Raw genomic sequence first — 22,086 nt, 5'->3', positions numbered from 1 at the left:
CAAGAATTTGGCAGACTTCCTTAACTAACTTAGACTCAAAATTCTGCCCTTGATCTGAATGTGTCTCCTTTTGCACCCCAAAACGACAGATGAATTCCTCAGCTAGCTTATTTGCCACAGTATATGCTTCTTTATTTTGGATGGCGTATGCTTCCACAAACTTTGAGTTATAGTCTGCCACAACTAATATGTTCTTATTCTCATTTTCGGTAGTTGGTATTAAAGAGACCCATTATATCAAGTGCAATCCTGTCCAACTGACCACCAGATCGTCTCTTCGTTTTTCCATGGGACTTCCTTTCCCACACATTAAACATTACTTAACCCCTGTGAATAATATGTAATAATACTACTACTTCTGATAATCTGGCCATATATAAAGAGACGTTTAGTCTTGGGGGTATTGCAAAAACAACAGAGTCTGACTGGAGTATTGACATGGGAAGTTGGACGTTGGAAAACTTGGAAAGGTAAACAGATGCAGGAAACAATCCTGTAGCCAAGGTCTATAGACGCTAGAAACCTCAATATGAATTAGATTAAATCTCTGTTTTCCCGTATGAGTGAATATTAGAATTCCTAAATAGAGGTCCAAATAAAAGTATAGCTATGATACAAATTTTTGTAATAATTATTTTAGGCGAGCGACCTGAAATAAATGGTTAAACAGTCTAGGGATCAACCTTTTCGTATAGACGCCGGAATAGACGTGGAAACGAATGTCAGACTGGGAAGCTGAAAATAGAATTTTCCCTTCACAAGCTAGACACTGGATAGATTTGGGAAAATCCTTGATATTTGGAGGCCTAAAATGATGTTAAATAATTAGTCCTTATATTTCTCTGATAAGAAATAATGTATAATACTGGCTTCATAAATATGAAGTATTTGATTTATTCACATCAATCTTTAGTATAGAAAGCTAGTAACATTATAATTCAATAAATGTCAAAGCATATTTGTAAGGATTGTGTATGCTCTTGCATTTGCTATCAGTTTTCCAACTCAGTGTGCTTTTTGTTTTTACTAGGTAGCCTTGTGGATAGCAAATTATGCTATTGTTGGCTTTCCATAGTTGAGAGAAAGATTTATTTATTGCACACTTGTTAAAAAAACAATTTATCGGTCATATCACCTTCATGTATTGAGAATGATATAAAATGTCATCGTTAATGCACATAAAATGATGGATTTTCATCTCATATCATTGCCCAGTGACACCAAGGGTATTTCATCCATCATATTTTTTTTAAAGATAAATTTTACTTGATAAACATCACTTTAAAATATGTATAAATGATGATTATCATTGCATGCCAATTATGCTTCTACCAGCCATAGGTGGTTGCTGGGGACATTTTGTTTTGGGGCCATCTGTTTTTCCTGATATTTTCCTTGATTATTTGAAAAAGTCTTCATGCTATTCAACTTCAAATGTGAGTCATGTGTGTATATTTGAAATTTGTAGTAGATTTGGGGGTGATGAGGTCAAAGGTCAAGGAGATCATTGTACATTACTTGTTCTTACAATAAGAATCAATTGAATCAAACTTGGTCCATGTATGCATTTGGTAATGATCATGATTTGATTATATATTGGATTATAATGTAAAACGTCATGTAATGTAGGTATGGCTTGTTGTCACAATACATTATAGATTCAATTGATAAGTCAGGATTAAACTTTGTTCTTGAATGTATAGGGAATTAAAGCTTTTGAAAATTGGAGAATTCAAGTGGACAATATATTTTAGATCTTGCAATGGCAGAGGTATAATTTTTGGTTACACTTCGTAATTCTTAAGGTTCTTTATTCCGAAGGTTCGTAATTCCGAAACACATAAATTGCCTTTACCTCGATGTTTGTTAATCCAAAAACGTAAAAGGGTTCGTTAATACGAACATTTGTGGCGTTATTCCAAAGGTTCAATAATCCGAAAACGAAATAAGGTTCGATGTTCTGAAGGTTTGTTAGTCCGAAAACGAAATAAGGTATGTTGTTCCGAAGGTTCGTTAGTCTGAAAATGAAATAAGGTTTGTTAATCATTATGTTTTCGGACTACCGAACCTTCGGAATTACGGACCTCATTTCGTTTTCAGATTAATGAACCTTCGGAATTACGAACCACAGTTCGTTTTGGGACTAACGAATCTTCGGAATTACGACCCTTCGGAAATACGAACCTTCGGAATAACGAACCTTCGGAATAACAAAGCTTTGGAATTACGATTGTATGCGTAATTTTGAATGCACACATCTTAAAATCCATCTTGTTATGATGCATCATTTGAGTCTATAAGAATATCATGTGTGGCTTTTGCCACATTCCTTTCAGAGGGGCAGATAAGATAAGACGTACGATTTGTTTCGTGTTGCAGAGTGCCAAAACTTAATCAGTGTGCTGCATTGCTTTCATCTACACCTCATTAAACCTTATTTTAGAATGCCTATATGTTTTAAAAATCTAGTTACCTGTTACTTATTCAGTTGTGAACAGCATGTTCAGAGAAGTATTCTTATGAAGTACATGTAATGGTAGTAACAACTAACATTTTTTATTCGTTGGTGGTTTATATTTTTGTTAACAAGCTGTATGTGTGCTCTTTGCATCCCAACAAGCATTATTATGATAATGATAAGATCGTATTCAGATTTTTTTTTTTAATGCTGAAGTGCCTTGGCCGTGATATGTGTTTGATTAGAAATGATAAATATCAGGTTATGCTTGATATTTTTTAATCCTTGCATATTCCCTTACTAAAAAACAGGAAAAATTCATGATTATGACAAAATGTTTTCTAATGTTCAGTTATCTTGCATATTCCTTTTTTTTCTGGGGGGGGGGGGTTACCGACTGTGCTTATCTTTGATTGAATATACATGTATGATGAATTTGAGAGTAGTTGCCTTAGTTTCTTCTCTCATCTCTCTCTCTTCTCTTATTTCCCTCTTTCCTTTTTCAAACACTGGCACTTTATCTCTCTTTCTCTCTCCCTCTCTCATGCTCTTTTCTTTTCCTAGTCTGAAAAAATAAGTTAATCATGAGAATGTGCATGATGTACATAACATTAATATCAGTGCATAAAGAAAATCACACTTTTCCGCTTATTCTATAATAGATAGATATGTCACATACACTTGCCTGAATATATTATGGTATGTAAAAACATTGAAAATTTTAGATTCTTTGTTTGAATTGCATAACACATGTTAACAATTTCTCCTACTTGCTGGAAATGCATAATGTATTCTATGTGAATTAATTCACTTGTTCATTTGAAAGCTGGTTAATAACGTGTCATGTATACACATGGTCCATGATCAATGATTTTTTTTTTTTTTTTTGGGGGGGGGGCAATTTATACAGGAATAATTTGAAAGCCCTCCCCCCCAAAAAATGATTAACAAATAAAAACAAAAAAGGGTCTTCATTACTTATCCCAGTCAAGGTCAGTCTGTTCCACTGTTTTATTTTCTTTGTTAGATTTCTCCTATTAGTTGAACAGATATTTTTAGTCCCAAAAGATTGAAATTAGGCAGAGTTAAATGTGCCTGTATCTATTAAGTAATGTCTAAAGAATGGAACTTAAGATTGCTGACAATGGATTGAATACGTCAAAGAAGATATAATCTAATCATGATGTATTTCTAATAGCGATATTCTCGTTATTTGCTGAATTTGCCATGGGTTCTTGCGATTGGATAAAAGGAGCAGAAAATCCTCAATGAATTATGCTTGTTATTGCAATATTTGTATATGTAACCTATGTTCTTTCTGTGACTTTAATTATATTGACCAAATCAATTATTTGTGTACACTTGAATATTGCTGAAAATGAAATTGCAACTTTAATTGTGATGTTACCATGTTTAACATGAAGATTAGCATTTGATGTTCTAACAGCCAACTTTCATCATGCATGTGAGTTGTATTTTGATAACAAGTATATTTCCAATATTAATGAATAGAAAAGTGTATATGTGATAGCACATTGCACCCAATGCTTACTTCTACACCTTGGTAAAAGGAAAAATGAGAAGAGTTGATTTGTAATTTACTTGTGCTTGTTTTCATAAGTCCATATTTGTTCTAGCTCAAGATTTTGGCTTGATTTGTTTTTGTCTCGTCTGCATAGCAGAGCGAGACTGTAGGCGGGGCTTTTCCGACAGTGGCGGCATCAACATCAAATCTTAACTGAAGGTGAAGTTTTTTAAAGGACATCATAACTTAAAGTATGTGGACCTTGTTCATGAAACTTGGACATAAGGTCAATCAAGTATTTGCTGAACATCCTTTGTGAGTTTTAGGTCACATGACCAAGGTGAAAGGTCATTTAGGGTCAATGGACTTAGACCATTTTGAGGGAATCAGCATCAAAGTCTTAACCCTAGGTTAAGTTTTTGAAATGTCATCATGATATGAACCTAGTTCATGAAAGTTGGAAATAAGGGTAATGAAGTATTAATGAATTTCCTTTCTGAGTTTCAGGTCACATGACCAATGTCAAAGTTCATTAGGATCAATGAACTTTGGCCAAGTTGGGGGTATTTGTTGAATTACCATCATAACTTTAAAAGTTTATAGATCTAGCTCATTAAACTGGGGACATGAGAGTAATCAAGTTACACTGAACCTCCCGTGCAAGTTTCATGTCATATGACCGAGCTCAAATGTAATTTTAAGGTCAGTGCACTTTGGCCATGTTGGGGGTAATTGTTGAATTGCCATCATAACTTTGAAAGTTTATGGATATAGTTTATGAAATGTGGACAGGGGTAATCAAGTGTTACTAACAAGTCTTAGGTCACATGATCAATGTCGAATGTCATTTAGGGTCAATGAACGTACTGTAGTATGAATGGTGTTTTTGTGAATAATTACTTCATAGTCATTTTTAAAGTCAGCACTGCTGCTATATTGTGTAATTGCAGGCGAGATTGCCAGAGGCACTCCACTTGTTTTAGATAAAGGCCAGAATTTGAAAAACTTGTATTGGGCTCTTGCAGAGTGTTTCATTTGATTACTTGGAATTAACTGTAAAGTATATGAATACTGTGGTCACTATGATGCTAATATCTTACATTATTATGAATCAAATAAACTAAGCCAAAAAAGTGTTTTCACCTGTGAAATGGCCACCTGATATGCCATAGTTTTGCCAGTTGTTACCCCAACTAATTTAGTCTTGTAATCCAAAACGGCCTCTTATTGCCATTTGCATTTTGTCCATAGCTTGAACTAATTTTGATCAGGTTGATATACTGGATCAGAATTTATGGAAAATTGTTAGATTAAAAAAAATTGGATTCAGATATACTGTTCGTTATTTATAATAAAAGAGAATAAAGTTGTATAATCTGAAATAAGGAAAAATATCTGTTTTGCATTGCTTGTGTTAAGATTTGAAACATGATTGTACTTTGTTTGTGGTGTAAAAAGTGTTCATGTTGCTTGTATATAAAGATATGGAAATGTACAAATTATTAATTAGGTGTATGTATCTAATCAAATTATGGAAAGTTTATATGTCATACATTGATATTCAAATTTTGAAAAATTTCTTTCTTGAATGGTGAATGTATTTTGTGCAGTTTTGTCTTGTCATGTACAGAAAGTTTTTTTATGAGGTTTCTTTTGCTCATTAAAATGATAGTTTTAAGAATATTATGAAGTTGCTTTATTTTTCTTTATAAAATGTATGAAATATCACATCCCCAAAATGGATTTGGGTGATGCTTTATTTTAATCCTTTTATCTTTTATCATTTATTGATATATTTATATATATAATCATTGAATATAATTTATATATAGTATATGTATAATTTATTGGAGCAATGAGACATGGTATTTATATTGTATATATATTGGATATTTATATGAATATACATATATATATATACTGGTATGCATACATCCTACAAAAGGGCGAAGTATATGAATGGGTTTATGCCGTTATAATACACACATAGACATAAAGACAAAGGTAGAGGCACATTACGAACATTGAAAGAAGACCCCAAAATTCACCTTAAACACAGATGTAGAGAAATATATATATTTTTATATGTCTATATGTGTATTTTGACGGAATAAACCCATTCATAGACTTCGCCCTTTCATAGGATGAATGCATATATATAAACCCCTCAAAAAAAGTTGTGCAACTCGGTTTTGGGGATGATATCTTTTTTGGTTAATGAAGTATAAAGGATGAAACTGGTATCATTGGAAAGCTGAATTATTCCTCTTTACAATGACATGCCATTTGTTGTGATTATGTAATCATGGAATATGCAATCATCCTGAACATTGAGAAAAGTCAGAAGTGAAATGTTGCAAAATGCATTGATTTCTAACGAGAGTCTCAATTTCTATAGAATTTCCACCATGCAGGTGACAGTGAATGCACTCGGTCCACCCTCGAAACAATTGGAAATTCGCTATTGGAAACGACGCATTCTGCAACATTTCATTTCTAACATTGCTGCGTATTATCATGTCTGTGTATTTCATGATAACACTAGCATTACAAATGACACATGATTGTAACGAAGAATAATCATGCTTTCTAAAGACATCATTTTTACACATGATGATGGCACATTAAGAAATTTATTAGCACTCAAACTTGCAGTTTTGAGTTGCAGAACTCAAACATGACATGGCAACGAATTTTGCAACATTTCATTTTTTACATTGCTGCATATTTATCATGTCTGTTTATTTCATGATAACACTAGCATTACAAATGACACATGATCGTAAAGAGGAATAATTATACTTTCCAATGATACCACTTTGACATATGATGATGGCACACTAAGAAATTTATTAGCACTCAAACTTGAGTTGCAGAACTTTTTTTGAGGGGTTTATATATACCATATCCCATTGCTCGAATAATCCAATCAACTACCATTTGCAGTTGCAGAAAATGGATTTGGATGATGTTTATTCAATCCGACATATTTGACATACGATAAATATAGTGTGCTTTGTTAGAATATTTCTGGGGCATTAAACACCCGGGGGGGGGGGGCAGTCAAATATATTGCTGTACACATGCGTGACCAAGTAATTTCCAAACACCCCCTACACAAGTGTTTCTCTGTGATTAAAAATAAACCCCTAAACAAGTTTTCGCCAAATCATCACCTGGTGGAAAAAACATACCCTAAACAAGTTTGGCTAGTCTTTAAAAAAAAGCTTTGGGGAAAATTATGATACCCTGAATATGTTTGACCCCACGAGACCATTGACCAGTCTTTCAAAACCACCCTTTTTCTTAAAAATGTGTGTTTTTGATACCCTTTACGAGTCCAATGCGCGGACTGCGTCCAAAAGTGAAAAAAAAAACACCCTTGGCATGGTTTTTGGTCGCGCGTGTGTACAGCAATATATTTGTCTGCCCCCCCCCCCCCCCCCCCGATTAAACACCTAGATGACAATGGGCTGAACAATTGGATAATAAGGTTGTTTTATAGATGATTCAGTTTTTAAAGGTCAATTAAGTCCACCACAGAAAATGAGTTGATTTGAATAAAAAGAGAAAAATTAAACAAGCATAAGACTGAAAATTCATCAAAATCAAAAATAAAATGAGAAAGTTATGACATTTTCAATTTTCACTCATTACAAAAAAAGTATGCACTACTCCGTGAGTCAATGATTTCCTTTTCACTCACTATTTCTTTTCTTTTTTATCATTTGAAAATACATTATTTCAACTTATGCAGATTTCTGGCCCAGATTTGACAATAAATCAATGATATACATACGTGTTTATGAAGGAATAAAACATTGTTCACATAAGGATGAGGAGAATATTAATAATGGAAGTTTCAGTTATATGGTTCTTTAATTTATTTCTTTTTATTCACGTCAACTTTTTGTTGGGATTGACTTGTTTCAGGACGTTCCAAATTTCATGTTGCTAGACATCCACCACCGTACCGGTGATACTCTCACTCCTCTCACATCGCGACCGGACCGGCCGCGCCGCCTATACCCAAGTTGTTATTATTACGCAACAATATACCGTAATTGGTTGCTGTTGAAGTCCTTGGCCTGGGCCTCGTCGCAAGCGAAAACGGTCAATTAACAATGATTTCATCACATAGAGAAGACGAGTTTCCTCAAATAAAGAGTAAGTAGAAGACGGTTTCAATGCGTGTAATGTAAGTTGTATTCGATTATTGGGTTTGTCATTAATTCTGCTCGCTTTTTAGGAGGAGTTTTACTTGGATGTATGAGATGGAGAGCGATTGTATGATGTCATTTGTCCCATTCATTGACTTTTGTGTGGTGCAGTTTTCAACAGATTTAGTATAGTGAGTGGTTGTATTACCGAACGTGCGCATCGTACGCGTCAGAAAATAATTTCATAGTCATACGCTCAATTCTTTGCAACATCCTTCCAAAAAAGAGAACTTGAATAGAAAGATGATGAAAAATGGTCAAAACACATTTTCAAAGTCTTAATATTCTAAAAATAATAAAATATGGTCAAAATAGCTCGTCAGTGATTTTGTTGATTTCTCAACTTTTCCAATTGAAAACACACGTTCGGTAATTACTAATACGACACCTTTTTCAGGTGACCAAAATATTTCACATCCGAAGAGGGGTCCGATTGGAAGCTAATATCATCAAAAGGAAAAACGATTTCGGCAAATTTTTTACATATTTATATTTTGTAGGTAATTGTGTATTTATGGTGAAAGTTTGGTGAATTTTATGAGAATAATATTTTTGAAATGATTGAATTCATGAAAAGTGTTCGGTAATACGATCCACTACCATACTACCGAGCCACAGTCACAGCTCAGAGCCTCAGCCGCAGGCTCAGTCACACTATGTCTATGGGAGAAGTGCGAGGATAGAGTAAAGTGCCCAAATATCGGACATTCAAGCAAAATTGGATCCCCAAAAATCATTGAATCAAATAAACATGTTTATTTCTGTAGTAGGGGCCTACTAGTACACATGACAAATGTTGAAAACTTGAATATTAATATTATTGTCATAAAAAAATAGAAAATTTGTAAAAGTTATGGTAGATTTAAAAAAAAGCTTGTTTTTTCCGCGAATTCGTTCTGAAAACGAGAGCACGCATGTCAACAGCATGGATTTCCAATTCAGTTGGCCGATGTGTCCGATGTTTGGGATAGTGCCATATTTAGAAGGGTGTCGAACTTTTTTTCTGCTATTTTTACAATAAACTTTTTGTCAGGGTGAACTTCTCCTTTAATCTACCAGTGTGAGCACTTTATGGCCACAGTAGGTAGATACATGAGGTAGATATTTTTATAGGCTTCATTCAACCTTTATATTTCCACCTTGGCTTTGGGGAGAGTAAAATGAAACTAACGAGTTGAGTGTAATGTGTGGGCTGAATTGTGTTTAGTCAGTAGGATCTAGACTAATTGTAAAATTTAAAGTAAAATTCACTAAGCAAAATGCTGAAATTTCATTGAAATCTGATAACAAATTATAAAGTTATTAAATTGTAAAGAGCATAACGGAAAACATTTATATGCACATCATTTACAGGCTGATGTTGCCATGTCCCCACTTTCCTTCTTGATTGTTATAGAGCTACAGTACATGTTATTTAATGATGTTATAATTAGTTATTTTCATACATATGTGTATGATGTCTCCCATGTGAATAAAAAATGTTGCAGTGCTTATCTTATGCATCAAATCAGTTTTCAATCCATTTTTTTCATTCTTGGTGGAAAAAATTTGAAAAAATATTCCATATACAAAAGAATAAGTGGGGATATGATATTGATATCATCTTCTTGTTCATTGCAAATTCATGAAGATGCACATATAACAATTTCATTGAAATCAAATCTTTAAAATTCAAAACTTTTTGTTATTACTTGTCCAATTTTGATGAAATGTTTAGTGTTTTGTCAAGTCTATTGTAAATTATATTATTTTTAGCTTTGATTACCACTTAAAGTTAGGCTAAGCCAGAGGAAGTTGGGGGGGGGGGGTTAGCACTCTACCACAAAACTGGTAGGTAGGTACTTACCACAGGAAAATGGTAGATGACTTGTTTAGATTTTACCAATTCTGCTTGATTTCACTCTTTCCTATTTATGCTCCGTAGATGCAGTGTATCTCGATCACACAGGGGCCACACTGCCATGTTCTAGTCAACTAGAGGGCTTTCACAGAGACATGAGAGAGAATCTCTATGGTAACCCACACAGTCACTCATCTAGCAGTAGTCTCTGTACTGAGACAATCGACCAAACTAGGTTCAGGTAAGTTGTAACAAAGAAAGGAAATGGAACATTTTAATCTGGAGTTGGATTAATCTAATACAAGCTGGCAGTAAAAGGGGGATCTCTTCTAAGATTTTGCTCACATTCACTAAAACATCAATTCTCCTTCATAAAAGTAAAATGATTATTGCTAAAAAGATGATAAAAAAAATAAAAAGTGATAATTTTCCTCCTTAAAATCTAAACCTATTTTTGCAGCTTTTAAAATTTGCCTAATTAAAATTCAATTTTATTTACATGAAATCCATTGTGAAGAAATTGTGAATACTATAAGACCATAGCTTACGCATTTGACAGAACCATTAGATATGTTGAACCAAATCAAGAAAAATTATTATGATTAATCTATATAAGTGAGTATCAATTATTTCAAAGCTTGGTAGACAATTTGTGTTTGCCTGGAGAAAATTGTTCGAAATAGCTTTGCATTTTACATCAGAATTGTGACCAAATTAAGATGTTTGAGCCTTTGGATAAAAATAATATTAGTAAGGGGGAGGGGGTCTATTTAAAATTTAAATTGATAATGAAAATAATAAAAAACTGGATTTGTTGAAAAAATTGTTATGAATGCTGTATAATGCACAATTTGCAGTATGTGTACTTATGATATAGAACAAATGATGATCTGCGTACTTTGTTAGAATTGGGAAATAAGCATGATCATAAAGCTTTGGATGGATTTCTTTGAAGGGAATAGGCCTAGAGTTGGTATAAATTTAATAGTCATTTACACAGTGAGAACATGATAAAGGAGACAGTACTATATATGTGTTATTTATACATAGCTGCTCAACATACACAAACATAACACACCCTATAAATACAATGTTCATAAGGTTAAACATATCCAGTTCTAATTATTTTTATTACTTTGTACAACAGATCTTATAAAAGAACGTATGAATTAATTTTCAGCAGATGAAACCTCAATTTTTAATTTGCATCATATTAATTGTACAGATACATTATACTAACAAAGAAGGGACAAATGGATAGACCATTTGTTTTCAGTTGTGTGTTTTTATACCTTTACAGGTGCATACTACATATATTTCATTTTCTTGGCAGGATACTGAAATACTTCAATACCACTCTTGAGAAACACACTGTTATATTTACATCAGGATGCACTGGAGCCTTAAAGCTGCTTGCGGAATCATTTGACTGGTCTGGCTTCAAAGGATGCCATCAGACAGGAAGATCATCGTCTCTGAACCATTATGATAATCATGATCATGGACAGAAGAGAGGGATCTTCTGCTATTTACAAGATAACCATACGTCTGTAGTTGGAATGAGAGAAATTGCACATGCTAAAGGTGCAGATAGTCTGTGTTTGTCTAAAGATACAATGAAAGAACTATTCACTTCTTCCATATCTGTCATTAACAAGATTAGCTCACAAGATAAAAACAATGGTAAAAAAGTTGATGGTGCAGAATACAATGTGCGACCTCAAGGGCTGTTTGCTTATCCAGCTCAGAGTAACTATTGTGGATACAAGTACCCACTGCAATGGACAAAGAAAGTTCAGGATGGAATCCTCTGTCACCATACTGGTTGCTATGGTAACTGGTATGTTGTTTTGGACGCTGCAGCATTCGTCAGTACCTCTCCTTTAGATCTGAGCTCTTGTGATGCAGATTTTGTGACAATTTCCTTCTACAAGATGTTTGGATTCCCAACTGGTCTGGGAGCTCTTATTGTACGCAATGATTCTGCCCATGTGTTGGTGAAGGAGTACTTTGGAGGTGGTACTGTGATGGCGTATTTAGCCAAGGAAAGGTTCAACAAAACAAGAATGGAATTGGCAGAAAGGTGGGCCTTTTGAGAATTAAGTTCAAGATAAAAATGATTGTATGTAGAAATAACATTTAATCTCAGATTCTTCAAATATGCCCTAAGAAATGGTTATTGAATTGGCTGCATGTTATTGAAGTATAATTATTTGCATTCATCGTACTATCAGAATATAAGACTTTTGCAAATTAAGAAGTATAGTTAATACACCCTAAGATCATTATTGAAAGAGTGCCTTGAAGAAATAGATTAACATGGAACTAACTTCATTCTTTATTTTATATTACTAATTCAATGTTGATATGATTGCAATTGTTCTTTCAGGCTTGAAGATGGCACTGTACCCTTTCTTGATATTGTTAGCCTACGTCATGGGTTTGATGCACTCAAAAGACATGGAGGTAAGGATCAGTACCTTTTAAATTGATTAATTTTCATATGATAAATTGGAAATTTCTTTCTTGATGTATCCATCACTCCAACTGCAGATAAATTTTCTGTCAAGTATAAATAAATTGCAAATTATGTTATTACCTCTCACTCAAAAGGCAGCTACATAATCTTAGGGGTGTAGTAATAAAATATTTGCAATCACAAATTTCTGTTGCGATTATGTAATTGATTGATTAATTTAAGCTGGAGAAAGTCAGATTACACTCCGACATGAAGCAGAGCAACAATCAATTGCAATATATATATGATTAATTTTGGGACCCCATCTGGATTTGCGATTGATCAATTTGTATAATGATGCATCCACCTCCTCTAGGTTTATGTGTAATCATTAGATCCATTTCTGAACAGATATTGCTTATTTGATATAGTAATCTTTCATTTCCCATGCATATTATATGGTTTGTGTCATTTCTTAAAAATTAGGTGGCATGAAGTCAATTTCTGAACATACATTCCTCTTGGCCAAGTATGTATATGATCAACTATCTACTTGGAAGCACCATAATGGGCAGCCAGTTTGTGAGATCTATAACTGCAGTGGTTTTGAAAGCTCTGATAATCAAGGTCCTATCATTAACTTTAACTTGCTTCGGTCCAGCGGAGAGCATTCTGGATATGCAGAGGTAACTTGAAATCTTACTAATTCCGATTTTATAGTATCCCTAAAATGTATTAGATGCCACTTTTTCATGGTAGCAGAATGGTCACTTTTGTACATTTTTTTGTATGATATGAAGAAAAGGACATCACTCTTTTTACATGATTTCGATGGACTCTAAATAATAATCTCAGAAATATATCCAAATGTTTAAAATTCAAGTTGATTAATTTTTTTTTGAACTACGATCTCTGATGTTGAAGGCCACTTACAGTGTTGGGAGCTCAATGGATATTTATTTGAAACCGACTAGGGTCAGATTTTTTGCATTTGATAAAAAAATACTTGTTTGAGATAATCTGATCATTTGATGACTTTACTTGTTCTAGAATATTGTAGTGTATTTCTGCATCACTTGTTTCAATTTCTTCCATGCATGCAACAGACCTGCCAACCAGTACGTTTTAGGCGTATTTAGTACGTTTTTGCAACCAAAATACGGCAGTCCTTTTTTTTTTACAAATTGTAATTTATTGAGAAAAATCATCTTTATATGTCTCTATTTCATAAAACCTACACAAATATGGTTACTAGATTAATGTAATTTCAGGTAACTTGTTTTTTTTTCATCTGCAAGAGCATTGCGCATTTTAGCTTGCGCGATGAGCAAGTGCACCAAGCATTTTATTATGAAATGGATATGGATATCCATCATAAATCACCCTTTTTTCACTTGTTTGCTTTATATTATTCATCTTGATGAGTATAAAATTTCACAGTATTTAGGTTTTTCTTTTTTCATGTTGCTCACTATCTGATAACAAGTAACTTAGTTCAGTCATATGTTGGATCTTAATTCATGATGGATATATACATGAAATAGAAAAAGGATCAATATTGTTACAGGAACATATAAAGTACCAGTCCAATAATTATTGTCCTTATGTTTTTTTTCATTTTGTTATGTAGATTTGTAGAATATTCCATAAATATGATATCCATACTTATTTTTCTTCCAATGTACAGTTTGAGAGATTGGCTTCTCTGCATGATATTCACCTAAGGACTGGTTGTTTTTGTAATACTGGAGCTTGTCAGTACTACCTTAATATAACAGATCAAGACATCAAGGATAATCTAGATGTGAGTTTGATTACCGCTAACATTTTATTCTGATGGTATAGAGTGGAAATATTTAACTTTCTACTTTAATTATTCAGTGAATGGTAATGTATACATACTATTGGTTTAAAATACATGTAGTTGATATAACTTAGAATATTTCAAAGTGGTTTTAATAAAGTTATTTGTGACATAACAAATGGCATAGATATGAAAAGCCAAATGCGGTTTTCAATTCTATTATTAGCTTAACTGGAAATATGCACATGTTTATCAATATTCAAACTGTTAACACATATTTCAGTGCGAATTTAAGTTATTTTTGCAATGTAAATTTGAATTTGCAGATATACTTCTTAAAGCTGTCAGGACAGTTTAGGCTCATGTATTGTTGCTTCATGTATTTCTAGTTGTTTATTAGGTCTTGAATAACTTTACAGATGGCTTTATGAACATCCGAAACTATTTCACCTGTGGTCATCAATAAGTATTTTTTTAATGTTAGTAAAAGTATATGGTCTTCCATTGCCCAATATCATCTTTTGAAATTCAAGTTTCGAGGTGTAAAACTCAAGTTTGCTTTCCTATTTTCTTGTGTGTTTTATCATTCATTTGCCGTTGTGGCTAAAAAAATACTTATACAAGTATTTTTTAAAAATTGAGAGAAAAATCATGTAGATAATGGTAATTTTGCAGTTGCAAGTATCAATTATACAGTCATCACAGAATACAAGTTCTTTCTCTTCTTGGGCACAACACCTTTGAAATGAATATGGTATCCTAATTTATACCAATTTATTTCTTTCTCTTTTTCAGGCTGGACATGTGTGTGGTGATGACATGGATCTGATTAATGGCAGGCCTACAGGATCAGTTAGAATCTCATTTGGATATATGTCAAACCAAGAAGATGCTGACAGGTTTCTTACATTCGTCAAAAACTACTTTGTTGAAAAAGAGTGCCAAACAATATCGTGTTCTATGGAACAGAGTGATTTGATGTTGGGAGACACAAGAATAGAACAATTGACAGTTTCAGCCAAGTCTATGTCACCTTCTTCATCATCAAAAACACCAACAATAGCACCAACATCATCACCACTACAATCATCATCTGTACTGTCACCACCACTACAAACACCATCAGTGTTATCATCATCAACAGCATCAAAACCACTACCAACTTTACAACCACCATCTTCATCTCGATCATCATCACCAACTTCCTCAAAAATTGTTTCATCAGGTCCACAGAACTTTCCTTCAGTGCGGAAGCAGACTGAAAGTGAAACTAGGAGCTCAAAGGCAACTTCTCAAGGAGAAAGAACCACCAATGAACAATCCACCACCAATGGTCCAAGACTTTTAAAGATATTTCTTTATCCAGTTAAATCATGTGGTGCCATGGAGGTAAGCAAACATTTCCTGGCTCATGTCTATTCAAAAATATTTCCATTAACTTTATTTTTTGATAATTTGCCCATTTTAATTACTATTATTCTGCAGGTACATTTTTGGGGGAAATATGATTGTTTAATGTTCTCTTATTCATTATTATATTCACATAAGTTCACCTTTGATCATATTTCTGCAAGAGAAAGATTTTCATAGTCTATCAGTTAAAATTATGGATTGAGATGCTTAGCAATATTTCAATTACTTTGATATGGAATGGAAATATTAAGGTCCGTAATAGATGTTAGGGGGTGATCATTGGGCTTGTGATGACTAAGCTAAAAGAAGGAAGTGATGTTTGACTGCAAGCCTATCAGTTTTACCCAGATATATGCCAATTACAGCAAGATTGCACAAGATCTGGGAGGTATTAGATTTAGAAGTAGTACTTGCCAATTACCTGATGACAACTAGCATACACACAGTAATGTTGCTTCCTTCAGCCTTGTTACTGTGAGACCATTGATTACTCTTTCTTAGATCCAAAAATAGGCAGCTCTCAAAAAAGTATGCATAAAATCAAGAACATAGGATTCAAAATCTCAGTTTGTCATATTTATTCTTCAGGTTTCAGAATGGGAGTTAAGTGAAGCAGGTCTCAAATATGATAGAAGGTGGATGATTGTCAACGATGGTGGCGTGTACATGTCTCAGAAACGAATTCCTCATCTATGCCTCATAAAACCGTCTATAGACCTTGTCAATAATCAATTGCTTTTAGCGTATAAAGGTAATACCCTAAAATTCAAACATTTTCCATCACATTCTTGTTTAAGTTCTTTAACATGTTTGTATGAAAGAGATTTGATTGTGTTTAGGTCAGTTATTTGATTCTAGTTATTTGAAGCACTAAGTACGACAAGGTCCCTGCCATTTGACTTGTTGCCAACAGGTATCGGTTTTGAGAATATGCAGATTGTTATTGCCATTGAATTTATAAGAAATTCTCCTGAAGACAAGAACACACTCATCAGGTTTAGGATGGTCCTCAGAACCAACATATGCCCACAAAAGAATACATGGTTTTACCATGAAACCACTACACTCAATCTTTCTTCTTTACTATGGAAACCTTCAGAAGTTACCCAAGAAATTCCTTCCTTTTTTAGGTATTTCATACATAGAAACATAAAAGAAATATCCATGATTAATTTTGAAGGCAAATATAATGTAATACATTTCAGTCATATGAAAAATTCCACCTTTTTATCCTTTACTCTTTTTTTCTATGTTTTGCAGACAAGGGTAATTTTACATTGCCTCTGGACATCCCTAGATCTTACATCAATGAAACATCCCTTAGTCAAGGCAAAGTTTGTGGTGATAGGTAAGAGCAAATGAATAAAATGTTTAATATTGTATGTAATTCTTTCACACAAAGAAGGAGAAAGTACATGTATATAACTGAAAACAGGTGTTTGTTAACGGGCTGATTGCTGCACAACTTTTTTAAACTAACCAAATGCTAATATCGGTTAACTCATTAAATCAGGAAGTATATTTGTTGATTAAACATCCAAATAAATGATGATGAATTATGTGCAGAGACTAAATATGTAGATATTGAGATTTATGATTGCTAGGAATTTGTTTTTTATTAAAAATGCTACTCCTTCAAAATTCAATGCACCTTCGCTTGCATAATATTAACATTTTCATTAAATAACACCAAAGCATCATGGTACCTGTTAAAAGGAAAAATATCTGTGAAAATATATTTGAATTCATTTTACTGCAAAGATTTTTTTTCAGTACAGTATGTCATCATAGTCGAGGCTAATTTATTTTTCTACCCCTACAGAGTAAATACAATTGATTGTGGAGATGGGGTTGCAGCATGGCTCACAGAGGTCATAGGTCAGCGTTGTCGTCTGCAGCAACAAGATCCAGATTACCACAGATCAAGTAAACTCAACAAAAATACAGGCAAGTATAGCCAAAACTTTTTCTCCTTTGAAAAGAAACTGACCATGTCAAGTCATTTGATTTTGTAAAATTTGTACTATCAGAAAGGATGGGTAATTTTCACTTTAGTACCTAATATAGTGGAAATAGCTAGTGTAGGAATGTTGAAATTCATTTAGGGACATGCCACTGACTGTTCTGATTCAGTTCAAATGATCTATTTTTCTTAATGAGAAAAAGTGGAATATGATATAGTGTGTTTCAAATTTTGTGTACAATTGTTGAAGTTATGAATAATCATATTCATGTGTCATCCAGAAAAGATACACTTCAGCAACAACACTTGGCACTATCACATAGAGCATTGTTAATTCACAGAAAACTTGACTTTGATTGTCATAAGGGCCATGCCCCCATTACACTTAAAGAGATTTATGTTGATGGGAACTACTATGATGATGAAAATCTTAATATTTATTAATGACTGCTCTGGGTCATGATAGGAATCATCATTTTGAAATCTTTGAGAAAAAGACCATTTATTGGCAAAAATGCTAACCATCTTCGAATTTGGCACCATATCATGACTTATCTCATTTTGTGTACACAGCCAAGAGAGGATCAGACTGCTCCCTATCCCTTGCCAACCAGTCACAGTACCTCTTAGTGACTGCATCCTCTTCAGCTTCCCTCCTATCAGCGGTCAACCAGTCCTCCAATCAAGAGAGTCATCAGCTCTCACTGGATGACATGATAGCAAGATTTAGATCTAACCTGGTGGTTGAGGGGTGCAGTGCTTTTGAAGAGGAATCATGGAGCAAGATAGCCATTGGAGGTCAAGATTTTGAGGTAGAATGATCTTCTCTTTGATAATGTATCATGAGGGAAGGAGGATGAAAGGGCAAAGGAGGGGAGAGGGAAGAAAATAGGAGGAGTGGAAGCAGATGAAATAAAGAAAAACAAAGGAAAGAGGATGAGAACGAGGAGGATGAAAAGAATACACTTTCCTTCTTTCCTTGATTATGAATCAATCATACCGTTTCATTCTTCACCTGCTCGTTAGGCCTACAAACCACACAGATTTATCAAGATTGTGTCTTGTATATGGACGAAAACAAATCAGAACAATGAATGGTATCTTCCAGTCTTCAGTGTAATAGCATCAATTGTATTGAATGAGGTGGGAATGTGAATCGAGAACAGTTTCCTTTAATCCTTTAAGAAACATTCAAGCAAATTATCAGCTCTGGGCTCATTATGTTGAAATGAGCTAAATAGGAAACTTTGCCATGCATGTTTCATACCCATTACAATATTAATGTCTTCATATACTGAATGAAAAGAAAGCAGAATTGATGAAAACATCTTACTGAATTCAAGGTTTTTCAAAGCCATGATCATGTACATGTTGAATTATTGGTATTTAATGTTACCCGTTAAATGTTTTTTATATATACACAACAAAAAAAGTAAGTCCCCCCTAAATCATATTGCTGTAACTTTTGAACGGAATTATTTTGAGATATGATATTTCGTAGGTGGTTTTTTACACTCATTAGGCAACTCCTGGGGAAATATGAGATTGATCGGTTGAGTCATGCATGAGAAATCAAAGATTGAATTAAAAATGACCATTTTTGAAAGTCACAAGAGTCGTGTTCCAGATTGTGCAAGTACAATGTTGGACAAAAGTGTTTTTTTTAGGTGAATTTTATGGTGTTATACTGGTTTACTATCCATCATTTAGCCACTCCACACACAATTTTGATATCGTATGTTCATGGTTGAGTGAGCACATTGTATTGCAGGGGCCGTGGAAGCGGGGGAGGGGTTTAAGCCCCCCCCCCCCACTTTTTTCAAAAAGCATGTACAAAAATGTAAAAATGACCATACGATTGTGATTCATTGCATGGTCAGCCCCCGCCCTCCCACTTTTGGCTCAGCTCCCCCCCCCCACTTTGAAAACTGTTCCGCGGCCCCTGTATTGTGACGTATCATCATAGGGGGTTATGGTAGTATTCTTTACAACTTGCTAGATCATGTTCAAATTTGAAAATGTTGGTGGCTCCCCCGATTATAGGCCCCTCACCCATTTCAAAATTCTGGGTGCACCACTAATTTGCCCATAAATTAAACTGATCATGAGAAATTGTTACGAAAAGAATACATTTATGCCGTATAAAGAGTATTCATTCCTAAGTTTTCGAATGTGCTCGCTCAACCATGAAAATGTTTTAAGTTCGGAAAGTGTGTGGTGATAGAAATGATGGATGATAAAAAAAACATTTGAAACCGAATTTGCCCTCAATATTCACTTTATTACCCTTTAAAATGAGTCTGTGACATTGAAAATACAAATTTTCCCACTTTGATGCGTGCTCACTCATCCATGAATAAACACATCGATTTCATTTTTGCACAGAATTCTACCCTTAGGTTGATAAACATTACTGCCAAATGACATTGCTAAAGACAGCCTTGAAAAAAAGTTCCACCATATTGAATGAGGGGTTACTTATTTTTAAACATATGCACCCATAATGTACACAAGTCTATGAGAGAAAAAGTCAAAATTGTCACAAATATGAAATAAGGGTTTGTTTCATGGACGGTTTTTGCTACTTTTGCCAACAGTTATTTCATGAAACTTCGCACATGGCTTCAGAGTAACACTATCCAAAAGGCGCGCACACCAAAATAAGCATTCAACATGGCACAGAGTGGGGCCAAGGCTTTGAACTTTCTTCTCATTTGCATAATTTTTTAATATTGCGTGCTTACTGATGCATTAAAAATCGGGATTTTCATAAAAATCAAATCAAATGAACTATGCTAGGAGGTTTTCAACAGATATCCATAATTACGAATTGCATTTTTTCCAATAACGTAAAAAAGAGAGCATCACATTCCACGTGTTCATTCAAGCGTGAATGTTTAATTAAACGCCTTTGAATCATTGAAGCATGTTAAATGGTCATGAACATAACGAAAGAGTTGAGAAAAGATCATTTTCAGTTACTAAAATGAAACAATACTTGCCTATGATATTTGAAAATCGTATTTTTTATTTTTATTAAATGTTCATTGAACCGTGAAACGATGATTATTGTTGAAGATACTCTTCCCCAAAATAACTGTCATCATATTCTTTCATTCTTACTGATATAAATGTGTAAAAAATCAAATTATTGCAAATTTGGACTTGTGTTTATTCTACCATGAAATTTAGCCGAAAAGTTGTATCGTACTTTAGAAAGTACCTTTTACAAGCCTTCTGACTATTTTTCATGCTAAGAATGTGGAATTAGTTCCAGTAAAATGGAATCGAAGTCATGATTTTTGGCTTGTGACTTTTGAAAAGTGACATTTTTGCCTTCTGACGGTGCTCACTGAAGCATGACGCAAAATAAGTCCACAACATTTACTCAGAGGGTAGCTTATAAAATTACCTACACGCTCATGTAAAAATATACTAAAAACTCGCATCGGTTGGGAAATTATTAATGTTTGTTTAAGGGGGGACTTACTTTTTTTGTTGTGTATAGATCAAGTAAATAGGTAGTAATCACAGATGTTTTCCAATTTTGTACTTGTTGTGTAGGTCAAAGGATGCTGTAACCGTTGCCAAATGATCTGTATCAACCAAGACACTGCGGAGAAGGGTACTGAGCCTTTGTGTACACTATCAGCTGTCAGAAGTAAAAAGGTAAGAACTAATGTGTATCTCTTGGAGCTATTCCATGAAGAGTTAATTGTGACTAAAAATGGTATTTAGATTCCAAGTAGTGTATGGTATATAAAACAGTCAGATCTTACCCAAGGGATGCATATCTCATCATATTCATCAATTATATTAAATGTTAAATGATACATGTGTGTTGGTACTTGTAAAACAGCTTCCTAATCGAACTATTGGTCTTTGGGTATTCAATTTACAGGTAGAATTGAGATATATTTGTACAGGTGACTATGCTCAAGTGGAATCTCTTAATAAATGTACAGTACATGTATAATTCTGCATATAAACCATGATCTCAGACTTTGGTTTCAGAACCACCTCCGTGAATATGGACTGTTTTGTCTTGTATCATTCCAGATATTCTTTGGAGTCCATCTGATGAATAGTGCTATGTTAAAGGAAGGAGTCAAGCTTAGGAAAGGCGATGCAGTGAAGGTACTTCATAGAATTGCTTCATCAGAGACTACTGTATGATGTCAGGAAATATGAAAAAGAAGTTGAATTGTAAAGTGTTATATGGTTTATACCTGTTCAAACCCTTGGCTATCATGCAGAAAGTAATGCTCTCTTGGAAAACCAGACCCCTCTGCATGCATCCTGTTGCGAGAGCATGGTGTAAATAGTACACTCTGAATTGCATGGATTTGGAGAGAGAGTGGACCTGGATTGGCTGTGGTTGGGGGTCCAATGGTTCCGGATTTGA

The 22,086-nt window shown here is 34.0% G+C and overlaps 1 protein-coding gene across 1 annotated transcript; it reads left to right on the top strand.

Annotated features, from left to right (window-relative positions):
• The first annotated feature begins 8,044 nt into the window (after positions 1 to 8,044).
• LOC121410638 (molybdenum cofactor sulfurase-like) lies at positions 8,045 to 21,862 on the top strand. Its single transcript, XM_041602856.1, has 13 exons — positions 8,045 to 8,150; positions 10,128 to 10,284; positions 11,377 to 12,126; positions 12,433 to 12,509; positions 12,988 to 13,187; positions 14,189 to 14,305; positions 15,101 to 15,694; positions 16,307 to 16,469; positions 16,979 to 17,066; positions 17,541 to 17,665; positions 18,255 to 18,493; positions 21,246 to 21,350; positions 21,741 to 21,862. The coding sequence occupies exons 1-13, from the start codon at positions 8,108 to 8,110 to the stop codon at positions 21,855 to 21,857; spliced, it is 2,775 nt and encodes a 924-aa protein (XP_041458790.1). The 5' UTR covers positions 8,045 to 8,107; the 3' UTR covers positions 21,858 to 21,862.
• The last annotated feature ends 224 nt before the right edge of the window (positions 21,863 to 22,086 follow it).

Source organism: Lytechinus variegatus, chromosome 3 (assembly GCF_018143015.1).
Source record: "Lytechinus variegatus isolate NC3 chromosome 3, Lvar_3.0, whole genome shotgun sequence".
In the NCBI taxonomy this organism is placed as follows: Eukaryota; Metazoa; Echinodermata; class Echinoidea; order Temnopleuroida; family Toxopneustidae; genus Lytechinus; species Lytechinus variegatus.
This window is presented reverse-complemented; position numbering and strand designations above follow the sequence as displayed.

Coding starts and splice junctions, on each gene's coding strand:
- LOC121410638 (XM_041602856.1), top strand. CDS start 8,108: ATGATTTCATCACATAGAGAAGACGAGTTTCCTCAAATAAAGA. Junction 14,306..15,100: donor ACATCAAGGATAATCTAGAT/GTGAGTTTGATT, acceptor TCTCTTTTTCAG/GCTGGACATGTGTGTGGTGA. Junction 17,067..17,540: donor GGCAAAGTTTGTGGTGATAG/GTAAGAGCAAAT, acceptor CTACCCCTACAG/AGTAAATACAATTGATTGTG.